The 19,395-nt window shown below is 41.1% G+C and overlaps 2 protein-coding genes and 1 long non-coding RNA gene across 6 annotated transcripts in view; 1 reads left to right on the top strand and 2 right to left on the bottom strand.

Annotated features, from left to right (window-relative positions):
* LOC125723236 (putative uncharacterized protein DDB_G0290521) overlaps positions 1-19,395 on the bottom strand; it is a 39,023-nt gene that overhangs the window by 14,684 nt on the left and 4,944 nt on the right. Inside the window, exon 2 of one of the 2 annotated variants that reach the window (XM_048999649.1) lies at positions 3,093-3,585. The gene's annotated coding sequence lies outside the window, so the exon portion shown is untranslated. Of the gene's footprint in view, positions 1-979; positions 1,016-3,092; positions 3,586-19,395 lie in introns of those variants that run through there. The other variant, XM_048999650.1, reaches the window with a different exon arrangement.
* On the top strand, positions 3,574-7,241 carry LOC125723245 (uncharacterized). Of its 2 annotated transcripts, XR_007386826.1 has the most exons (3): positions 3,574-5,013; positions 5,265-5,378; positions 6,032-7,241. It is a non-coding gene; the product is annotated as an uncharacterized LOC125723245 (long non-coding RNA). The 2 variants fall into 2 exon arrangements; XR_007386825.1 differs by having other exon boundaries at positions 3,574-5,378.
* LOC125723235 (putative uncharacterized protein DDB_G0290521) lies at positions 6,666-14,361 on the bottom strand. Of its 2 annotated transcripts, XM_048999648.1 has the most exons (6): positions 11,569-14,361; positions 11,062-11,208; positions 10,625-10,811; positions 9,812-10,224; positions 9,392-9,641; positions 6,666-9,247 (listed from the first exon to the last, which is right to left on the bottom strand). In XM_048999648.1, the coding sequence occupies exons 1-6, from the start codon at positions 11,656-11,658 to the stop codon at positions 9,042-9,044; spliced, it is 1,293 nt and encodes a 430-aa protein (XP_048855605.1). In that variant the 5' UTR covers positions 11,659-14,361; the 3' UTR covers positions 6,666-9,041. The 2 variants fall into 2 exon arrangements, with proteins under 2 accessions (XP_048855605.1, XP_048855604.1); XM_048999647.1 differs by having other exon boundaries at positions 6,666-9,641.

Below are 19,395 nucleotides of genomic sequence, written 5' to 3'. Positions count from 1 at the left end.
ATCAGGAATACAGGTAACAACTCTATTTCAATGTACTATAGACACAATTTAAATTTGTCCTTGGTTTCTTGAGTCTAGGATACCTCGAATTGCTTAGAAACAACCGAACGAATGCAGCAAATACACTAACATAAAACAGGACAGCTGAGAAACGTGAACAAAATCTTAAAAGCTATTTTGTCTCATTCTTAAATTATTATCAGTAGAAGCATCAGTACACATTTAAGTAAATTATGACAACTTTTTTCACTTTTCTGGTAAACAAGTCGGTGAAAATGCCAATGAAGATCAGGCCCCGAATATTATAAATATGCAAGGTACAGCCATGTCCGTTGAATGCCCTCTAAAAAAGGAGGTCGTAACAGCGACTTCCTTTTAGAACACTTTATTAGCTGTATTGAAATATCATTATTCTATATGTATATGTAGAAAAACACCATTCACATCTGATGTAAGATGAACATTTCAAGGCAAATACATAAAACTGGTCACTGCAACCATCGGTAAATGTATCTCATTTAATAAAACAGTCTCTCTGGATAGTATGTTAGGATAGAGAGGAACACGCATTCTTCATTTTCAGCTTGTACAGTAAAATGTACTATATGTGTGTTTGAATGACGGAAAATCTAAGGCTACATTATTTCGTGTTCATTTCATGGAATAGACGATAATTAAATGATTTTGTTTTAAAAGACACGTATATATCATGGCTTCACTCGCCAGCGACGCAGTTTCCCATGATATATAAAAACCAAATAATTAATAAAAAAAGAAAACCAAAGTTGATTTTCCTGAATGAACCACTTGTATTATCCTTTATGCAATTAAGATTAAAAAAAATCAAGCATAGTCAGTCCGACCGTCTAGTCAAGGATTTCAATCTGTTAGCCGTTTTATATGTATTTTTACAGTCACGACACACGTGTTGCCCATTTGAGGATAAAAACAATACGACAAAAATACTTTCTCCTCTTACCTGAAGACGAAGGTCAAACAGCTGTACCTGAGACTCAATTGCTCTTTCCTCCCTTCCTTACTTTCAGTTTGTACCTGTGACTGACTCCTCCTCACAGCGTGTGATTGGCTGCAGCGCGCACTTCCAGTCAAGTCATTGGTAAACGGCGCTGTACTTTATAAAGTTATTACGTTTATATACAAAGCTGCCCTTTGTGCCGTCTTTTTTGTCTTACTCAGCAGCGTCTTATTCCCCGCAAAGTAGGGAGCGTTCCAGAAAGCCCCTTTAACGCGCAATCCCTTTTTAATAGCATGAACCCGATCACTTTCCCATCGACATAGAACCGATAATTCTTCTCCAGTCTTTCCCCGGCGAATATCTTCGCGAACGGTACCGCTAGTCAGTGATTTATTATTATAGTAGGTCTGCTATACTTCCCCTATAATACGGGATCAACATGTATTCCTGTAAGGGACGGTTGGCAATCTTACCTACCGAACACTTTGGCAACGGTAACTATAAGCCACGATATGTATGACTACCTGCAAAGTGTAAGCACTCAAAAGACTCCTACATCTGACAATAATTAAAGGATAGTCTCACCAAATCACAGGTTTGCAATTTATTGCGAAAATGTTTATTGGTTACGGCAATGAAAGAATTATCACAATGAATACATATTGCAACGCGATGGGCATGCTGGACTGATGCCAAGTATACATATAAATTGTTTTGGTGTATTTAAGGTATTGTAGTGCAAGGATTAAAGCAAAATAAAAAATTCGGGCTACATTAGAACGTTTACACACTGGCTGGGTTGTGTTTTTTTTTTTTTTGCTGCACCACCCTTTTCAGAAGAGCAGCTGCTTCCTGCTTCCCTACACATAGGTTTTCAAGGTGAAGGCAGCTATGAAAAAGGCACAGTGTTCATACGCCCGTAGTCTGCAATTAAGGCATGTAAACAAGTTAAATTTTATTTCAACTACGGATGTAACGAATCCTAATTTCTTGGGTTCTGTCAGATACTGAATCCAAAGTTCAAGATTCTGCCAAATACGAAACCGAATCCGATGAATGAATAAATTTAAATGTATTATGAATTATGATCACAGACTATGTTTATTGCGGTTATCCCTTTTAATAGGCTATAGGTCTATTTTGAAAGAAAAAAAAAAGCATGGAAAATAAGTATTGAGCTTGTCAACATTTTTATCAGTAAATGTATTCCTAATGGGGCTATTGATATGAAATTTAACCAGATGTTGGTAACAACCCAAGTAATCCACGAATATAAAGAAATGAAAACAAATAATTCCATAAGTCATGCATAATAAAGCGACATGACACAGGGGATAAGTATTGAACACACTTACTGAAATTTATTTAATACCTAGTAGAAAAGCCTTTATTGCTAATGACAGCTCCAAGACGCCTCCTGTATAGAGAAACTAGTCTCATGCATTGCTCAAGTGTGATTTTTGGCCCATTCTTTCACACAAATAGTCTTCAAATCTTGACAGTCGTAGGGGCCTCTCCTATGGACTATGATCTTCAATTCTTTCCATAGAGTTTTAATTGAATTCAGCTTTATTTTCTTTCTCTGACACCAATTGAGAATTTCCTTGGCTTGTTCAAGTGTTTGGTGTCACATCACGGCCTGGGACCACACCCCCCACGCCACAAAGCAGAAGCAATACTGAGAGGGACCACACCTCACTGCTTTAAAAGGGCAGTCCTAACCGGCACTCCTTGAGAAGTATTGTTGGTTTTGTCCTAATGTGCCTTGCTGAGCGGTTTCTTGTCTCCTGTCTCTCTCTCCTGCCCTACCTGCCCTCTTGTCATTTTGCATCCTGCCTGCTCCTGCCTCCTGTCCTGCCTCCTGTCCGCTACGTCCCCAGCTACGTGTCTAGCCTTGCCCTTCGGATTTGTCAGCTTCCGATTTCACAATAAACCCGTAATCTCCCGCATTCTGGATCCCATCTCTGGTGTACTGCCCAAGTCTGACAGAATACTTTGCCACGTCACAATGGGCCCAGCGGAGAGCCTGTCCTCACTGCAAAGACGGGTCAAGCCAGCTGACTGTGCTTGTCTCCCAGCTACTAGAAGGACAAGCCCTCTGAAGCAATCTACCCACCTCGCCTCCGCAAGCCTTGACCTCTCTCCCAGTGCCAGTAGCCTTGCCCGAGAAATATGACAATCCTGATCGCTGCTGTTCTTTTCTCATGCAGTGTGGGCTGTATATAGACAAGCACCCCGAGAAGTTCCGCTCGGCGTCCTCCTGAGTGTGGTTTGTTACGGGAAGAGCATGAGAGTGGGTGACAGCCCTATGGACCTACAACAGCCTCCTCCTGACATGTGACTAGGATTTTCTGGAGGCATTCAAGGAGGTGTTCAATCATCCCGCAGTCGGCTGAAGCCTAGGGGAGCGCGTTTGCGACCTGTGGCAGGGGAACAAGTCCGCTGCTGAGTTCTTCCTGGAGTTCTGGATGATCGCCGCCGGTCTCTGGTGGACCAATGACTGTTTGAGAATCTTGTACAGAAGAGCTCTTAACCTGGAGCTACGGGACAAGATGGCCACACGTGGAGGGGCTCGTTCCTTTGAAGATTATGTTTGACTCTCAGTCACCCTGGATAACACAGTGAGAGAATGGAGCCACCTTAGGGTCAGATCCAACATGCCCACCCACCAAGTCCCAAGTGCACAACCTCCTGCGGAACCAATGCAGCTGGGACGTCTACCACTGAGAGAAGATGTCGATATCAGCACCACCTTTTTCTCTATTGTGGGGATGCTCAACATGTCCTCCAGAACTGTCCTGTCTGGCCGCCACTACATAAGGACTCCGTACAGGTGGGAACCTCGGTTTTTTTGGACATAACCCAAAAACAAGTAATGGTTCCTTTTGTGTTACAGTGGGGTTTCGAAAGAGAGGCTGCGTACACCCTTCTGGGCTCTGGAGCTGCGGGTAACTTCATCGACTAATCCTTCGCTCGTAGGCTCCATCTGCGAACCGAACGGTTGGCCACCCCGATAACCGTGCTAGGAGTGCACGGACAGCCTCTCCACGCCAAACAGGTTACACATTGTACTCACCCAGTGATGCTGCAGGCGGGAATATTCCATTGTGAAACCATTTCCTTGTTAATCCTTCTGTACTCTTGTGACCCCCTCATACTTGGGCACCCCTGGCTCTGCATGCACAATCCTGTGGTTGACTGGTGGACCGGGGAGCTGATTACCTGATCGGAGAGATGCTTCTCTCACTGATTAGCCCTGCCTTGTAAAGCTACCTCAGTAGAGAGCCCTGAGCCCAAAGATCTGTGCTGCCTGAGTATGGTGACCTGCTAGACATCTTTATAGGAATTATTCGACCTTTCATCTCGCCCGTAGCCTCTAGTTTCTTGTTCATCAATAAGAAGGACGGGGGTCTTAAACCGTGTATTGATTATCAAGCTTTAAATGCCATAACGGTAAAGCGCGGCAAACCTCTGCCGCTCATCCATTCTGCCATTGAACAGCTTTGGTCCACCCCCAACTTCACAAAACTGGACCTCAGGAGTGCGTACAACCTTATATGAATCCGGAAAGGGGATGAATGGAAGACATCCTTCTTAACCAGCTCTGGTCAATACGAGTACCAGGTCATGCCTTATGGTTTGGCAAACAGCCCGTCTATCCTTCAGTCTTTTATGTATGAGGTTTTCAGGGATATACTGAATCGTTTTGTCATAGTTTAGATAGATGATTAAAGGAGAGAAGTGTGAGTTTCACCAAACATCTCTCAAGTTTCTAGGTTACCTCATCCAACCAGGAGCAGTGGCGATGGACGAGCATAAGGTAACAGCGGTGCGCGACTGGCTCACTCCCTGAACCATCAAGGAACTTCAGAGGTTTTTGGGATTCACGAACTTCTACCGGAGAACCATCCGTAATTTCAGCCACGTGGTGGCTCCTATGACCAGCCTCACTTGCGGGTACTGTTCCCTTCTAAGAGCATTCTGCTCTGCTCCAGCGCTTCAACAGCCGGATCCGGAGCGCCCCTTCGAGTGACAAGGTAATGGGCTACCGCCACCCAGTGGCTTATTTTTCTAGGAAGCCGAGTATGGCTGAGAAAAATTACGACATGGGGAATCAAGAGCTCCTAGCCATAAAACTGGCCTTGGAGGAGTGGCGCCACTGGCTTGAAGGGGTGGCGCACCTCGGCATTCGACCTTCTCGCTACGTCCCCGACTACTCCTCTTGCCTTACCCTTCGAATCTGTCAGCTTCCAATTTCCCAATAAACCTGTAATCTCCCGCATTCTAGGTCCCGTCTTTGATGTACTGCCCAAGTCTGACATTTGGGATCATTGTCTTGCTGAAATGTCCACCCTCGTTTCATCTTCAGCACCCTGGTAGATGGCAGCGGATTCCTATAAAGGTATATTTCTCCATTCGTCTTTCCTTCAATTACATGAAGTCTCCCAGCACCATATGCTGAAAAACACCCTCACACCCTGATGTTCCTACTCCCAAACTTCACTGTTGATATGGTGATTTTGGGGTGACATTTCTCCTCCAAATATGGTGTGTGTGCTATGACATTCGAAGAGTTAAATTGTAGTCTCATCTGACCAGACTGTATTCTACCAGTATTTCATTGGTTTGTCCAAATGTTGTGCAGCAACACTTTAAACAAGCTTCAACATGCCATCGGTATGTTTTGCAATAATCAGAACAATTAACAATAATACCACGTACTGTATGACATTCAAAACAGTACAGTAACATCACAATACATGAAGAATACAGGGAACTATTTACAGTTTTTACAGGACTGGTACCAGTCCAACATGCCTCGCTGCCCAATGGGTACCTGCAGCACTGCAATATGTTTTAATTTATCTCATTAACACCAAACAAAACACTATTTAAGTGAACCTCTTATGTAAGAAAAAGACAAAAAAATAACAAAACTGGCAGTACCAGCATTATAGAACAATAAGTGCAATTCTTGTGTAAATAAGTGCAAATAATATGTGTAAAAGTTACGAATGTGAAAAAGTGCTTTTCCCTTTTTCTGTTTTCCGGCAGTGAAAATATATGACTGAAGCCTGGCTACACCTGATAGCCATTTCAGGGAGGTTTTCCATGGAACTAACTACAGGTACAGGAACTAGCTAGCCATGAACAGAAATGAGATCTTGATAATATTGCATATCCCACTGACAGAAATACAACAATCAATTAAATAAGCAATACAGTATGTCAGAATTCAGAAATCCTTTGCACAGAGGCTGCGCCACGCCAGACTGAAAAAGGAAACCAGTTCTACACAAGGCATTTGGGTTTTGAACTCAAATCTAAAGTGTCTGTTATCCAAATCCAAAGTCCTCTTTCATTTCACTCCTTCAGTTTTTTTTTCTTAAAGAAAACAGGCCAATGATAGCTGTTTAGCCACGATTGCACTTAACATTGATCAAGCAGCTGCTGCACAAAATCAGTGATGTGTTCAAGACCATCTGTTTCGAGATTAAGAAAAGATCACGACTCATCCAGTCCAAGACCAAGTCAAGACCAAGACCCATCCCAACCATGAGCAAGTCTAGATCAAGACTTTTAATTAAGACCAATACTTGAAAATTCACAATCAGAATTTAGATTTTTTTTTGGTACCCATGCACCCATATTATGGTTATATTTTCATTTATGTAATTCCAAAAGACCCTGTTATTGAAAAACTTTAATGTTCACATACTTTAAGCAATAATGCATATATGTAAAAACACACACAATACAACAAAGTGACATACATAAAGCCCTGCCCCAGCTCCCTAATTGCGATAGTAAATCACAACACTATCAATCAACACTTAAACACTAGCACCAATGTCCAAAACAGTCCATTATATACAGGATGCTTGTTTTCTGAAGAATAGGCAGTGTTAAATGACAGTCCATATCTATTAATTGATATGGTTACAGCAAGATATGTACAGCTATTACATGAATGTGCTTTGCTAAATTAATTTTGGTCTATATCATAAGAACATTAGAGAGCTGTAAAATATTATGGGAATGAAGCATGTAATTTAAGGTTATTTGTAACCATATATAAAGATAAAAATGAAAGAGAAATGCTTGATATTAACACACCATTACAAACAAACATCTAATACACTAAATTTGATCTAAATTTGGCTTTAAAATGTTTCTATGGACAACATTACTGAAACTGTCCCCTTCATAAGCTGCAATTTTTTTAATGACATTATGTGAAACGTTAGTTAGCCTAATGTAGCCCAATAAGCATAATACGGAAGAAACCTAACCTTTAACACGGCCAGAGTAGCCTAGCCAACACTTATATTTAACGTTTCATACAATTATCTTTACTCCAGACGCCATAGCAGGTCGCCTTTTTACAGATAATGATCATTGTTTTTTTTCTTGCTGAATGATATGCTACCTGCGCAAACTCCCTGACAATGCTGGATGATCACTAGTGGTGGACGGATAGATCCAAGCATTGATAATATCAATAACAATGTTGGTATTGGTATTGATCAATACATTTTACATTTACAGTATTTGGCAGACGCCCTTAGCCAGGGCGACTTACATAAGTGCTTTGAGACTCTGCGATGATTTTTTCCGATACTAGCTCAATAAGGCTATGAATACCATCTATTCATACTCTGTAGAGAAAGTGCAAAATTTTGTATTATTTTTTTTATAGCAGTTAAATATATCAATACCAGTTTAATGAGATTGATACCTTATTGTATTTTTTATCGTACGTTGTTTATTGTATTTTCACAATTTTTTTATTTTTTTCAAAGCCGGCTTTCTGATTTTATGCACTTTATTTAAGAGAAAAACGTTTTGTGTTACTTGTGTTTTATAATAAAGTATTTATTTACTTATAAACTTCCAAATTCTGTCCTGGGTTTTATAAAATTAATGAAAAAAAAATAATCACAAAACCACTTAAAGGTAATGAAAATTAATTCAGCTTTAGCAATTTGATGATTAATCCACCTTGGTTATTAAAAAGTATCGATATCGGTGATGCTGGTCCTGTATTTACTTGGTATTGGATCGATACTACATCTTGTAATATTGCACACCACTCATGATCACAGGCACTCAACGTGAATTGGAACTTCTTTCAGTGAAAGGCATATGTGTGGTTCACTAGTCGCACATGCTCTATCATGCTGATCAATGCCTCTCTCTCTTACACACAGCAGACACTATTAATTAGGGATGGGCTGATCCACATTTTATCAGTTCCAATCCAATACCGATACACAACCGCCGATACCGATACAAGAGCTCCTTTTACTTTATCTTTATATTAGACCTTACACTGGGTCTTCAAAGACCTGCTTAATTTTTTATTCCTTTTTTGAATTTCAGGGACCCATCGCACACTTGCATGAGTAAATGGAGATGCTTTGGTAAATATAAAAAGCAGTATTAAGAATGGTTTACTGAAAGGGACACATCTCATGTGCTCATGATTAAGAGCCTTCTTATATGAAAGTTTTACATGAATAAAGAATATGCAAAACAAAAGAGAATGTCAGGCAAAAATATATTTTAAAATATATTTACACTGGGGCGGCAAGGTGGTGTAGTGGTTAGCACTGTTGCCTCACACTTCTGGGACCCGGGTTCGAGTCTCCACCTGGGTCATGTGTGCGGAGTTTGCATGTTCTCCCCATGTCGTTGTGGGGTTTCCTCCGGGTACTCCGGTTTCCCCCCACAGTCCAAAGACATGCTGAGGCTAATTGGACTTGCTAAATTGCCCGTAGGAGTGTATGTGAATGGTGTGTGAGTGTGCCCTGCAATGGGCTGCCCCCCCCATCCTGGGTTGTTCCCACCCTCGTGCCCATTGCTTCCGGGATAGGCTGTGGACCCCAAACGACCCAGTAGGATAAGCGGTTTGGAAAATAGATGGATGGATGAATATTTAAACTCTTGTGTGAGGAAATTTATAGACATTCAACTGAGATATCTGTTTTCAAAAGACAAGCATATAAAGATAGATTTTGATATTGTATGAGATACTGTACATTTACCATCCCCTTTAACATACCTATTTTCTCAGTCTCCCTAGCAAGACCAGAATGCATGCTCCAGCCAGAACAAAGAGAGGGATAGAATAGTTCTCTAACAGGTTGTAGGAGAAGCTGAGTCCCCCTTCATGTGGACAATCATGGGTTGCCATGTCAGCTCTTCCAGAAGTGGGGTGGTTGTCATGACGAGTGGTCAGTTTTTCCTTTGCGGGGCTTGTGGGTTGACCTGCATGATTGAGTACAGGGATCTCTTCGGTCACATGTCCTTCAATTACGTGCACATCCTGACTATCGAGCAGGCTCTCATAAGAGTTCTCTTCCGGCTCTGGGTGTTGCACAGTTTCGCTCATCTCCAAGCGGTCAGAATTACCAGAGTATGGCTCCTCTTCCACTGACTCAGCAGCTCTTTGGTTGTCAAAGTATCGGTATCGCTCGGCAGAATGGGCACGAAGCGTTCCAGGCTTGCTAAAGTACATTTCTTCAGACATGGCATCATCGGTGGAGATGGAAGTTGCAGGATTATTGGCTTGGTTAAGATCAGCAGAAGATGCAGTTGGCCTGGCAGTACGTTGAGCCTGACGTGCTTGACTAGGCTCCGCATGGGGATGATTATCAGTTACCTTCCAGAGATACAGCAAACCGCATTACATAAAGAACATGGCAGTAATGCTACACATGATTAGTAGATTAGGCAAATATAGGTATCAATCGAAAAAAGAACATCAATGGGACAGGCAGGCTTTGCAGTTTGAGGACAAAAAAGCATAAATCATAAAAACTGAGATATTACCTGATCATTGCCTGGATTGGAAGTCTGTATTAGTTTTGGAAATGGGTTTGGACGGGCATCTGTTGGGTTGGTATCCTGTACTGGCCTGCCAGTTAGGCTCTCCTGAGGACTAGATGCAGATACTACGGAGGCATTCTTAACTTCTTCTGTGACTCCAGGCTGGGTGACATGGGGTGACGCAGACACCTGTGAGGTGGGCTCACCTGGACCACTAAGAGTGTCAGTGTGATTAGGGGTAATGCCCTTATCAGCAGAAGCCGCCTGAAAGGGACTGGGCAGTGGAGCTGAGTGGCCCGTCCCTGATGGAGCTGGAACAGCTGGGACAGCTTCAGTAGCTGCATGTTCCGGAAGGTTTGAGACAGTGTGACGGAGCACTGGAGCAGTCGCAGGAACAGAAGCAGGAGTGCCACCACCTGTAAGTTAGGAAGATTTTGGAAGAGTGAGACTGATTGCCAGTTCATCCATCCTTTCATTTTCCATAACAACTTATCCTATGCAGGGTTACGAGGGGTCTGGAGGCTATGTGTGCAAGGCAGGGAACAACCCAGGATGGGGTGCCAACCCATCACAGGGCACACTCACACACCTATGCGCAATCATGGGCAATTTGCTAATTCCAGTGAACCTCAATCAATCAGCATGTTTGTTGACCAGAGGAGGACTTGGGCAGAACATGCAAACTCTCCCATGTACCGTGCTAACCAATGTACCACCATGCTGCCCATGATGGCAAATTATATTATGAGTATTACTTAAGTCCACAATCGCTAAAGGTTACTTAAGGACCAGTGAATAACTGAAACCAAAACTTACTCTTAGTGGGCCGGACCTTGAGTGATTCATATTCCTTCTCAAGCTCTGAAGCAAGTTCCCATTGCTCACAGGATCTCAGGGCCTCGATTAAATCATCAGCCCAGTTCTCTCTCCGCTTCAAACAGTCCAACAGCAGCACCACAGCTTCAGACTCACCTTTGCTCTCTTTCTTAGCCGTTATTTCATCCTTCATAATAAGAATGCTTAATGTTATAAACTCAGAATAAATATAGTTAAGTAAAAAGCAAGGATTGTTATAATTCAACCAGGGGCAGTACAAATCTCAGCAAAACTGTAGTCTGAGTCTACTAAACTAAGACTATTACAAAGTTCTTTCCAAAGCTAATATCCATTTAAAAAATGTAGGTACTGTAATAGAATACAAATCAGCACAATAAATTTATTAAAGCGGAGTAAAAGTATGAAGAAGGACTCACCCGATCAGACTGCATAAGGCAGGGGAGATGAACCATGATTTCCATTGATTTCAATTTGTCCACATATCTTGGCAAGTTGCGGCATATATAACGTCGGTATAATTCATCACTCGCAAAAGGCATTTTCTTAAGCCAAATAATTAAAAGCTGTAGGTGACAAGATTCAAGAGATATTATTTGTCTCACACACAGTTATACCGGTACAATGTGCAGTGAAATGAAAAGCTATCCTGCTCCAAGATAGTGCAAATACGCAATACAGTACAGAAAATGTCATTTGTATAGTGCAAAACATTCTTGATGTGCAGTGTTTCCCCTACCATTATATTGGGGGGGCGGGGCGCCCCCCACAACGGCACCTCCTATCCCCCCCAACGGCAGTCCCGCCCCCCCTTGAAGGTCAAGTTAATTTTTATTTAATTTTATTTTCTATATAGCACCAGATAACAACAGAAGTCATTTAATGTTACCTTTCCTATAGAACAGGTCTATATATTAGTTACGCACGGTGTCTTGCCTGCCTGGTGCCCAGGTAGGGGACCTTCCGAATAGTGTGCACAGGCTTTTGGCCCCAGCCGGGGTGGATCCAGTGGTCATGGTGCATGTTGGCTACAAAGAGGAGGCCATTCGGCCCATCAAGCTCGTTTGGGGAGAACTTAACTAATAGCTCAGAGTTGTTAAATCTTATCTAGCTCTGATTTAAAGGAACCCAGGGTTTTAGCTTGCGCTACACGAGCATACTAGGCAAAGTAGGGTCCCAAGCTGTGGTAAAAAAAGATTTACCGCAGCTTGGGACAGAATCATCCATCCATCTATCCATTTTCCAAACCGCTTATCCTACTGGGTCGTGGGGGGTCTGGAGCCTATCCCGGAAGCAATGGGCACGAGGCAGGGAACAACCCAGGATGGGGGGCCAGCCCATCGCAGGGCACACACACACACCATTCACTCACACATGCATTCCTGCAGGCAATTTAGCAAGTCCAATTAGCCTCAGCATGTCTTTGGACTATGGGGGGAAACCGGAGTACCTGGAGGAAACCCCATGACGACATGGGGAGAACATGCAAGCTACGCACACATGTGACCCAGGCGGAGACTCGAATTTGGGACCCAGAGGTGTGAGGCAACAGTGCTAACCACTGCACCACCATGCCGGCCCGGGACAGAATCATTCCTGTACAAATACTGTTTAAATCATTTGCTTAACATAGTCAAGTAGTCCACTTACAGTGTTTGCATCAGGTCTTTCAACATATGGAAAATATTCAAATTTCGGCAATTCTCTTTGCAATTCTCGTACCAGCCACTTTGACTTGCTCTAACCCATCTGCTTCTGGCTAGGTACCTAAGGCTAATGCTGCATGCACAGAAAACATTATGGAAAAAAGAAAGTAATTTTCATTTTCTATCAATTACAGATATCGACTCATCAAAGTTAATGATAAACTGCCAAAAACGAGCCAACGAGATGTGGTAGTGAAACTATAATAAGCTATATTTTATGTACAGTACTGTACTGTATTATATCTGTAGTCGAAATTATACATTTAGATGTAGTGGAAAAATGTATTTATTTGCTATTATCACAAAGTACTGTCTGTCTGTGTGGAAAGTGAGAGTCACTTAGCAGCCTCCCTGGAAGAAGGTCACACCGATAATTACAGAGCTGGTTCTGACCAGTTCCGTTTGGCTGCACACGGAGAAAACAGTAACTGTGAACCTTCATTCTTACGGCATAGAATGATGAACATGCAGCAGAAGTATAAAGGAGCCGCGCGAGAAAATAACTTCTTGTATGCGGGCACGGTGTCCCGGCTTATCTAATGCATCATATGACATTAAAATATCAATGCTGCTTTCATATCCTGTCTGGCTGCCTTGTGACTACATAGCACATTTGAATTATACACAATTCAGTCATTTATTTTGTGCAGTACTGCAGTTCGAAACAGCTCTGCTGTACTTTGAAAGAGTCAAGTAAGTTCAGTAAATAGCTACACTGTCTATTTTATTACCTTATATTATTGTAATAAATATACAAATGTCAATTAGACGGTAATCTGCCTGACACATAAAAAGGAAAAAAATGGTTATAACGATCATCAATTTATTTTGTTTGCAAGTAATGGAAACTATTTATTTTCTACTTCTTTACGGAACTTGTTTTTTACATTAAAACTAAAATGTGAACTTTTTCATGTTTTCATTTCAAGCGATTTGTGCTTTGATATCAGTTGTTCCAAACATTCAATGAATAACCATAAATGGATCTATATCTTTCCTTCAATTATTTTTAAATCATAAAAAGATAAAATATACAGTCTTTCATTACAAAAAATAACCCAGTTTTAACAGTTGGGCATATTTACAGTATAAACTTTGTAAATGAAATAAGAGCAAAAAAGAAATAAAACACAAAATTTACCAGTCAATCATAATCAAGGTAAAATGTTCAATTAATCGCGATACTGATTTGAGGTCATATCGCCCAGCCTTAACTGCACCCGACCCCCACTGCCCCCCCTGCAGGTGGTGGGCCTACAAGAGGGCGAACCCATGTTACTCCTTTGGTCTGTACTTGGCTGGACTCCAGGGTGAGGCCCCAGTCTCCCCAATCCAGGTGGAGCAACATGTATCTTGATATGTTTTGTTTACATAATTATTAAAAAGTTATTTATTCATTTGATTAATTTCCATGGATATTGATCTGATTTGTATCAACGCTAAATAAGAACTATGTGATGTTGTATGTTGTTCACGGGCATTTTAGGTAGGGCTGGGACGATTATTCGATGTAATCGATCATTAAAAATGCGTCGATGTGGAATTTTAGTGGCGACGCGTTGTGTAAAACTACGTAAATGTTTTGTAACTGCAATGCACTAAGTGATAAGCTAAACATATTGTAAGGGACAGTACTTTATCCTCTCGGGAGCACGTCAACGCTGTCCTTTTAAGAATCACACAATAAAACAGTCGAATAACTGAACTTTACTGTCCACCTGATGATCTCTTAGCCAGTCGAGAACTACAATATGTTATTTATTAGACCTGCAGCATGGTTTTCATTTACAATATAAAGTTTTTCTGCTAATAAGCTGGCTAGTTGTTTCACTGCTGGCACCGTTAAAACTATATCAATTATATATTGAATTCCGATATAGTTTTGTCTAATATCGCCGGTACCAGCAGTGCTACACTATTTTGTAAGGCATGCAGTGGCCAATCATGTAGCACTTTTCTCGTAAATATTAATGAGACATCACCTACCGCCCTGCAAAAAGGAAATTTGCCGCCTCCCCCACCCCCCCGCACACGAGGCAACATGGCTACATCTACCAGCAGAGCTGCGGAGCCTCTGGAGAAACATGTGGCAAAATAGGCTTGCACGCGGTTTTGGGAATACTTCACTGACACCTTTTCTGCACCACTACTGTAGCCAGGGACGGATTACAGACCGGGCCAGCGGGGCCGTTGCCCAGGGGCCCTTGGGGTGCAGGGGGCCCATGGGGCCCCTAGCCCAAAACAATTTGCAACACTTATCAACAATGTATTTTCGTTTGTCTATTTTAGAGGGCCTACATTCTTTGATCCTCTGCCTACAAGGGCTCCTGACCCTATAGGGAGGGCGTTTGGCTGCCAAGGGCCCTTGAATTGTGGTGGTTGTGGTGCTGGTGGTGGTGGGGTGGGGGGGGGGCCCTCGCGAACGTTTTTCCCAGGGGCCCACACAACCCATAATCCGTCCCTGACTGTAGCTGACGTTAATGACACTGTTTCAGCCGTTTTACATTTTCTGTTTACTTATTCTGTCATGTAGGATTGAGACAAATTATCGTTTACGACTACTCTTACAAACTATAGCCTAAATCGTTCCTTAATCACAGAAGTAAGCTTAACTATAAGCTACCTTTGCTAGTGTTTGTTAAAAACATGTTTCTCTAGTTATGAAATCATTCCATGTTTTAGCATCTATTTCAATATTAAAGTCAAGTTGGTGTACTGAAATAATTAAGTAAAAACTATTGCGGTGATTCACTTCAGTCTAACATAGAAATCCTATTGAATCTCTTAAGATTTGCCTTTTTTGTTAATAATGCTCTAATGTTTAAGAAATGTTTTAATAAATTGAAATGTTTATGAGAATTTAAGATGTGTGTGGGGGGAGGGGTGAATTGTATTAAATCACTAACTTGAAAATAATTGCTTATCAATAAATTTATCATCAGATAAAATCGAAAAATTAGTTAGATTAGTCGAAAAATTGAAAAAAACAATTACTAGATTAATCGTTTAAGAATAATTGTTTGTGAAAACACTAATTTTAAGTGGTGCAATGACGGAATTGCCAGGAAGAGGCGAGTCAGAGAAGTTTTGTATACCAATTTAAAGAGTTTAAAAGTGATGTCACGTTTCCTGTCTTGGAGTATATATTTCTTCAAGTAGACTCATTTCCGGACTCATTCCCTCTTGATTGTGTGTAGCCAGAGAGATGTTTATTTGAGTTTGTTTCATTGGACGTATTTATATTTTCTACAGCGTATACTTTCTAAAGTGTTTGATTTTAATATGTACATCGTCATGTATTTGAATAGCTTGATGGTGGATCGACGACAAGAAGTAGAACAAACCCTACAGTAAATGAAGAACCACAGTGGTTGTATACTTCCTGGAGGGAGTGACAGTGGTCAAGTGCAGTCAGATTTTCTTGTTGTTCTGCTGTTTTAGTGTTGGTCTGCCCATTATCTATGCCATGGGTGCTGTACAGGGTATATCACAACAGGAGCCAGTCCTGAGTACAGCACAACATAAGAAAAAACATTAGTGTTTGAACTAAGTACTTCGTAAATATTGTTGAATCCATTTAGATTCTCTTTAACCGTTCTAGTGAACTGCAATAAATAAATTGTTTTTTACATTTGTACATTATTTTGTACCTTCTGTTGCCTTTGGTGCTGTAAATTTCCTGTAGTATCTTTTATGTTTCCTGTAAATTAATTTGGGTCAATCCACATCAAATCACGCAGAGTGTCCCAAATCACTCTCACAGATTGCCTTGAAAAATTCACAGGTGCACCAATAACACGCTTACGGAAAAATGCCAAATATTAGGTCTGTATCTTTAAGTACTAAAAATCTTTAAGCTTTAGTACTGAAGTCTGAAGCTACAGCCTTTTGAGATTTTAATTAATTTCACACACTATGTCGACTCAGTGTTTTGGTCCAATATTGTTTTTAGATCTTTCCATGAAGGAAACAAGAACATTGGAATGTTCATTCAAGCAGTCTTTTATATTTGATAGACATATTTCATACTAGGTGGAAATTTTGAAAGGCTGAACTATGTAATATATGTATATAGATCGAATGAAGGGAAAACAAATAATGAATAACATAAGTGACGTATTGATCTCATGTTTGTTCATCATTAATGAATCATGAAGCATCATTTATCCCAGGCAGCTACTATATTTGTTGCTATATCTATTCTGTAAACCTTTGTAAACTACTGAATGAACTATACTGAAGGAACAAATAAGTGAAATACTGATCTCCTGTTTGTTCATTATTAATGAATCACGATGCATCTTCTGTCTCAAGTAGCTACTATATTTCTTCATGATTTGTACTTCAGTAGTAAATGAGCTACTGGCAAGTATTTGTGTCCCCTCAAGTAAAGTGATACTCATTATTCTGACAGTCCTATAACAAGTAATAAATATGAGTCCTGGAAACACATGGCCTAATTCAAGGGTGGGCAATCTTATCTGCAAAGGGCCAATGCGTATGCAGGTTTTTGGGATAACCTTTAGGCCAGTTGTTCAGACCCAGCTGTGAGGACTCGTCAGCCAATCCAATTAGGGAGCTGCAGCAAAAAACTGCATATACACCGGCCCTTTGTAGATAAGACCCCTCCCCTGGGCTAACATGTCATAAATGACAGGAAAAAAACTCTGCCTTATCTAGCATGCTGCTTGAACCAAAAGCTCTCAAAAGGGGCATTTTTTTGAATTTTTGTCCATTTTCAGAACCTTATAGCAGGGAAAGTACAGAAGTAAATAACCTGATCTGACTATAATTTTGAATTCTACAGACAAAGCAAGCCCTAGTCCCAAAGTTTGAAAGCTATACATGCCTTATCAAAGGAGCTATGAATGTTGGAAGCTGAACAGAAATGCTCAGTTGGCAAAATGCATAAAATGAAATAAAATCTCAAGGCTGTAATCTCTAAAGTGTTAGATTTACAGACCTAATATTTGGGATTTCTCCATATCCTAAAAGATATATGTAGTGACAAAAAAAAATCTATATATTAGGAATGGAACGGTTCATGAAAAATATCTGTCCCATTCGGTTTGCTCGTCGCCGCTTGGGACGTGTATCGTTCGGTTCACATGCACAACCAAAGACTTTCACCAGTAGCCTAGTTAAGGGGTAGAGTGCAGCAGGCAGGTCAGTCATTTCAGCAACGCGGTAATTCCCAAACTTTATCATGCAACACGACGAGGAATTGTCAAAGAGTTGTCCGACACACCATACGCAGCACTTATGGAATGGATGTCCAGGGCCACTGGAAGTTGCCTAACTGTGTAGCTCATTACATTACCTGGGAGTGAGAGTTGAAAAGCACTATTTTGCAGACGCGCCCACTTTATTGCATACAAGTGAGCATTTCTCTGAAGCAGTGACAGAATGGAAATTGGAGCGGGGCAACAGCAAAATCCCTGTTACTACAGACAATGCAAAAAGCATGGTTTATGCAGTCAATACAACAGCTGGACTGGAGCCACAGACCGTGTGCTTTCCACACACACTTCATATTCTTGGCTGCAAGACAATAAATCAGGTATCCCGACGTCTGGGGAAAGTTAGGAAGGTGACCGCTTTTTTCCACTGAAGCATAACAGTGGCCCATGCCCTGAAAACCAAGAAGGAGATGCTGGAATTGCCTGTTCACAAACTAATACTTGATATCACAACTTGTTGGAACACAACATATGATAAGAGCGTTATGTGGAACAGCAGGCTGCCCTGATGGACAAGGATGTTAAAAAGAATGTCAAGGATGTCGCTGTGTTGACTGAGAGTGAGGCAAAACTAGCAGAGGACCTAATTAAGATTCTCAAACCTCTGAAGGATGTGATGACCCTCATGAGCAGAGAAGCATACCCCTCATTGTAAAAGTGAAGAAGACAGGTGCACCATCAACGATGCTAAGGCAGCCATCAATAAAGACCTGGAAGGCAGGCATAAAGGCGACTATCTTCAGGACTATCTGCACAAAGCTACAGCCCTGGATCCAAGATTTAAGTCCCTACCCTACCTGGAGGAAGCCTCTCTTCAGAAAATCTACAGTGATCTCACCACAGAGATTATGGAAACTGAAGAGCAGGTATTGTGGTTTTATTTTTGTATATAATTAAATGTAATGTAATATACCATTTAACATTACTGTTTTTTTTAAACCAGCATATTTGTGCCTTAGCAATCATTTCTTTACCCACATCTAATAAAGAGCAATTTCAGAATCTTACCTGCCATGAAAGTTTTTTGTTGTTATTAATATTTTGAAAACTGCCGTTTGTCAATTTATACCACAGGATAAACCCAATGAAGCTCAGGTGGCAAGTTCATCCTCAGCAGCAGATTCAGAGGCATCAGCAATGTCATCTCCACCCCAGACAAAAAATGTGTCATGGCAGAGCTATTTGGAGAGCTCTTTATAGAGGAGAGAACCCCTAAGCCTTTGTGCAGTATCACTCAGGAAGTCATACCACACAAGGCCACAGGCTGCACTTCTGCAGAAGCAGGTCCACTTGTATGGTGAAAATGCAATGAGCATAAGTATCCTTGCGTTGCTAAGATGGCATAACACTACCTTAATGCCCCAAGCACAACTGTACCAAGTGAGAGAGTTCTCTCTACAGCAGGGGACACTGTCACTGCAAGGAGATCTTGTCTCTTGGCAGAGAATGTGAACATGAAAATAGAATGAAGAGAGCAGTGTTGTGTTGAAACAGTGCAGTGTTTATTAGTTTATTAGATTTTTACACTGCATGCTACATTAATGGTCTGCTAATTTGTTTTTTGTTTTATTTATTTTAGAACACTAACTTTTGATAAGAAAGGATTATATTTCTAATACTGCACTTTAATTTCAAGCGGAACAACCTTAAAAAATCTCTCCATTAAGAACTGATGGCCTTTGCCTATATTTTGGTCATAAAAATAGTAAAGTCAGAATTCTTTTGTTTACGCCACTTTAGGGGTCAGAGTTCAAAGAGCCATTTTCCTCTTATTTTCTCCGACAATTTTTGTAAGAACCACAGCTAG

This window comes from Brienomyrus brachyistius, unplaced genomic scaffold (assembly GCF_023856365.1).
Source record: "Brienomyrus brachyistius isolate T26 unplaced genomic scaffold, BBRACH_0.4 scaffold46, whole genome shotgun sequence".
NCBI classification, from domain to species: domain Eukaryota; kingdom Metazoa; phylum Chordata; class Actinopteri; order Osteoglossiformes; family Mormyridae; genus Brienomyrus; species Brienomyrus brachyistius.
This window is presented reverse-complemented; position numbering and strand designations above follow the sequence as displayed.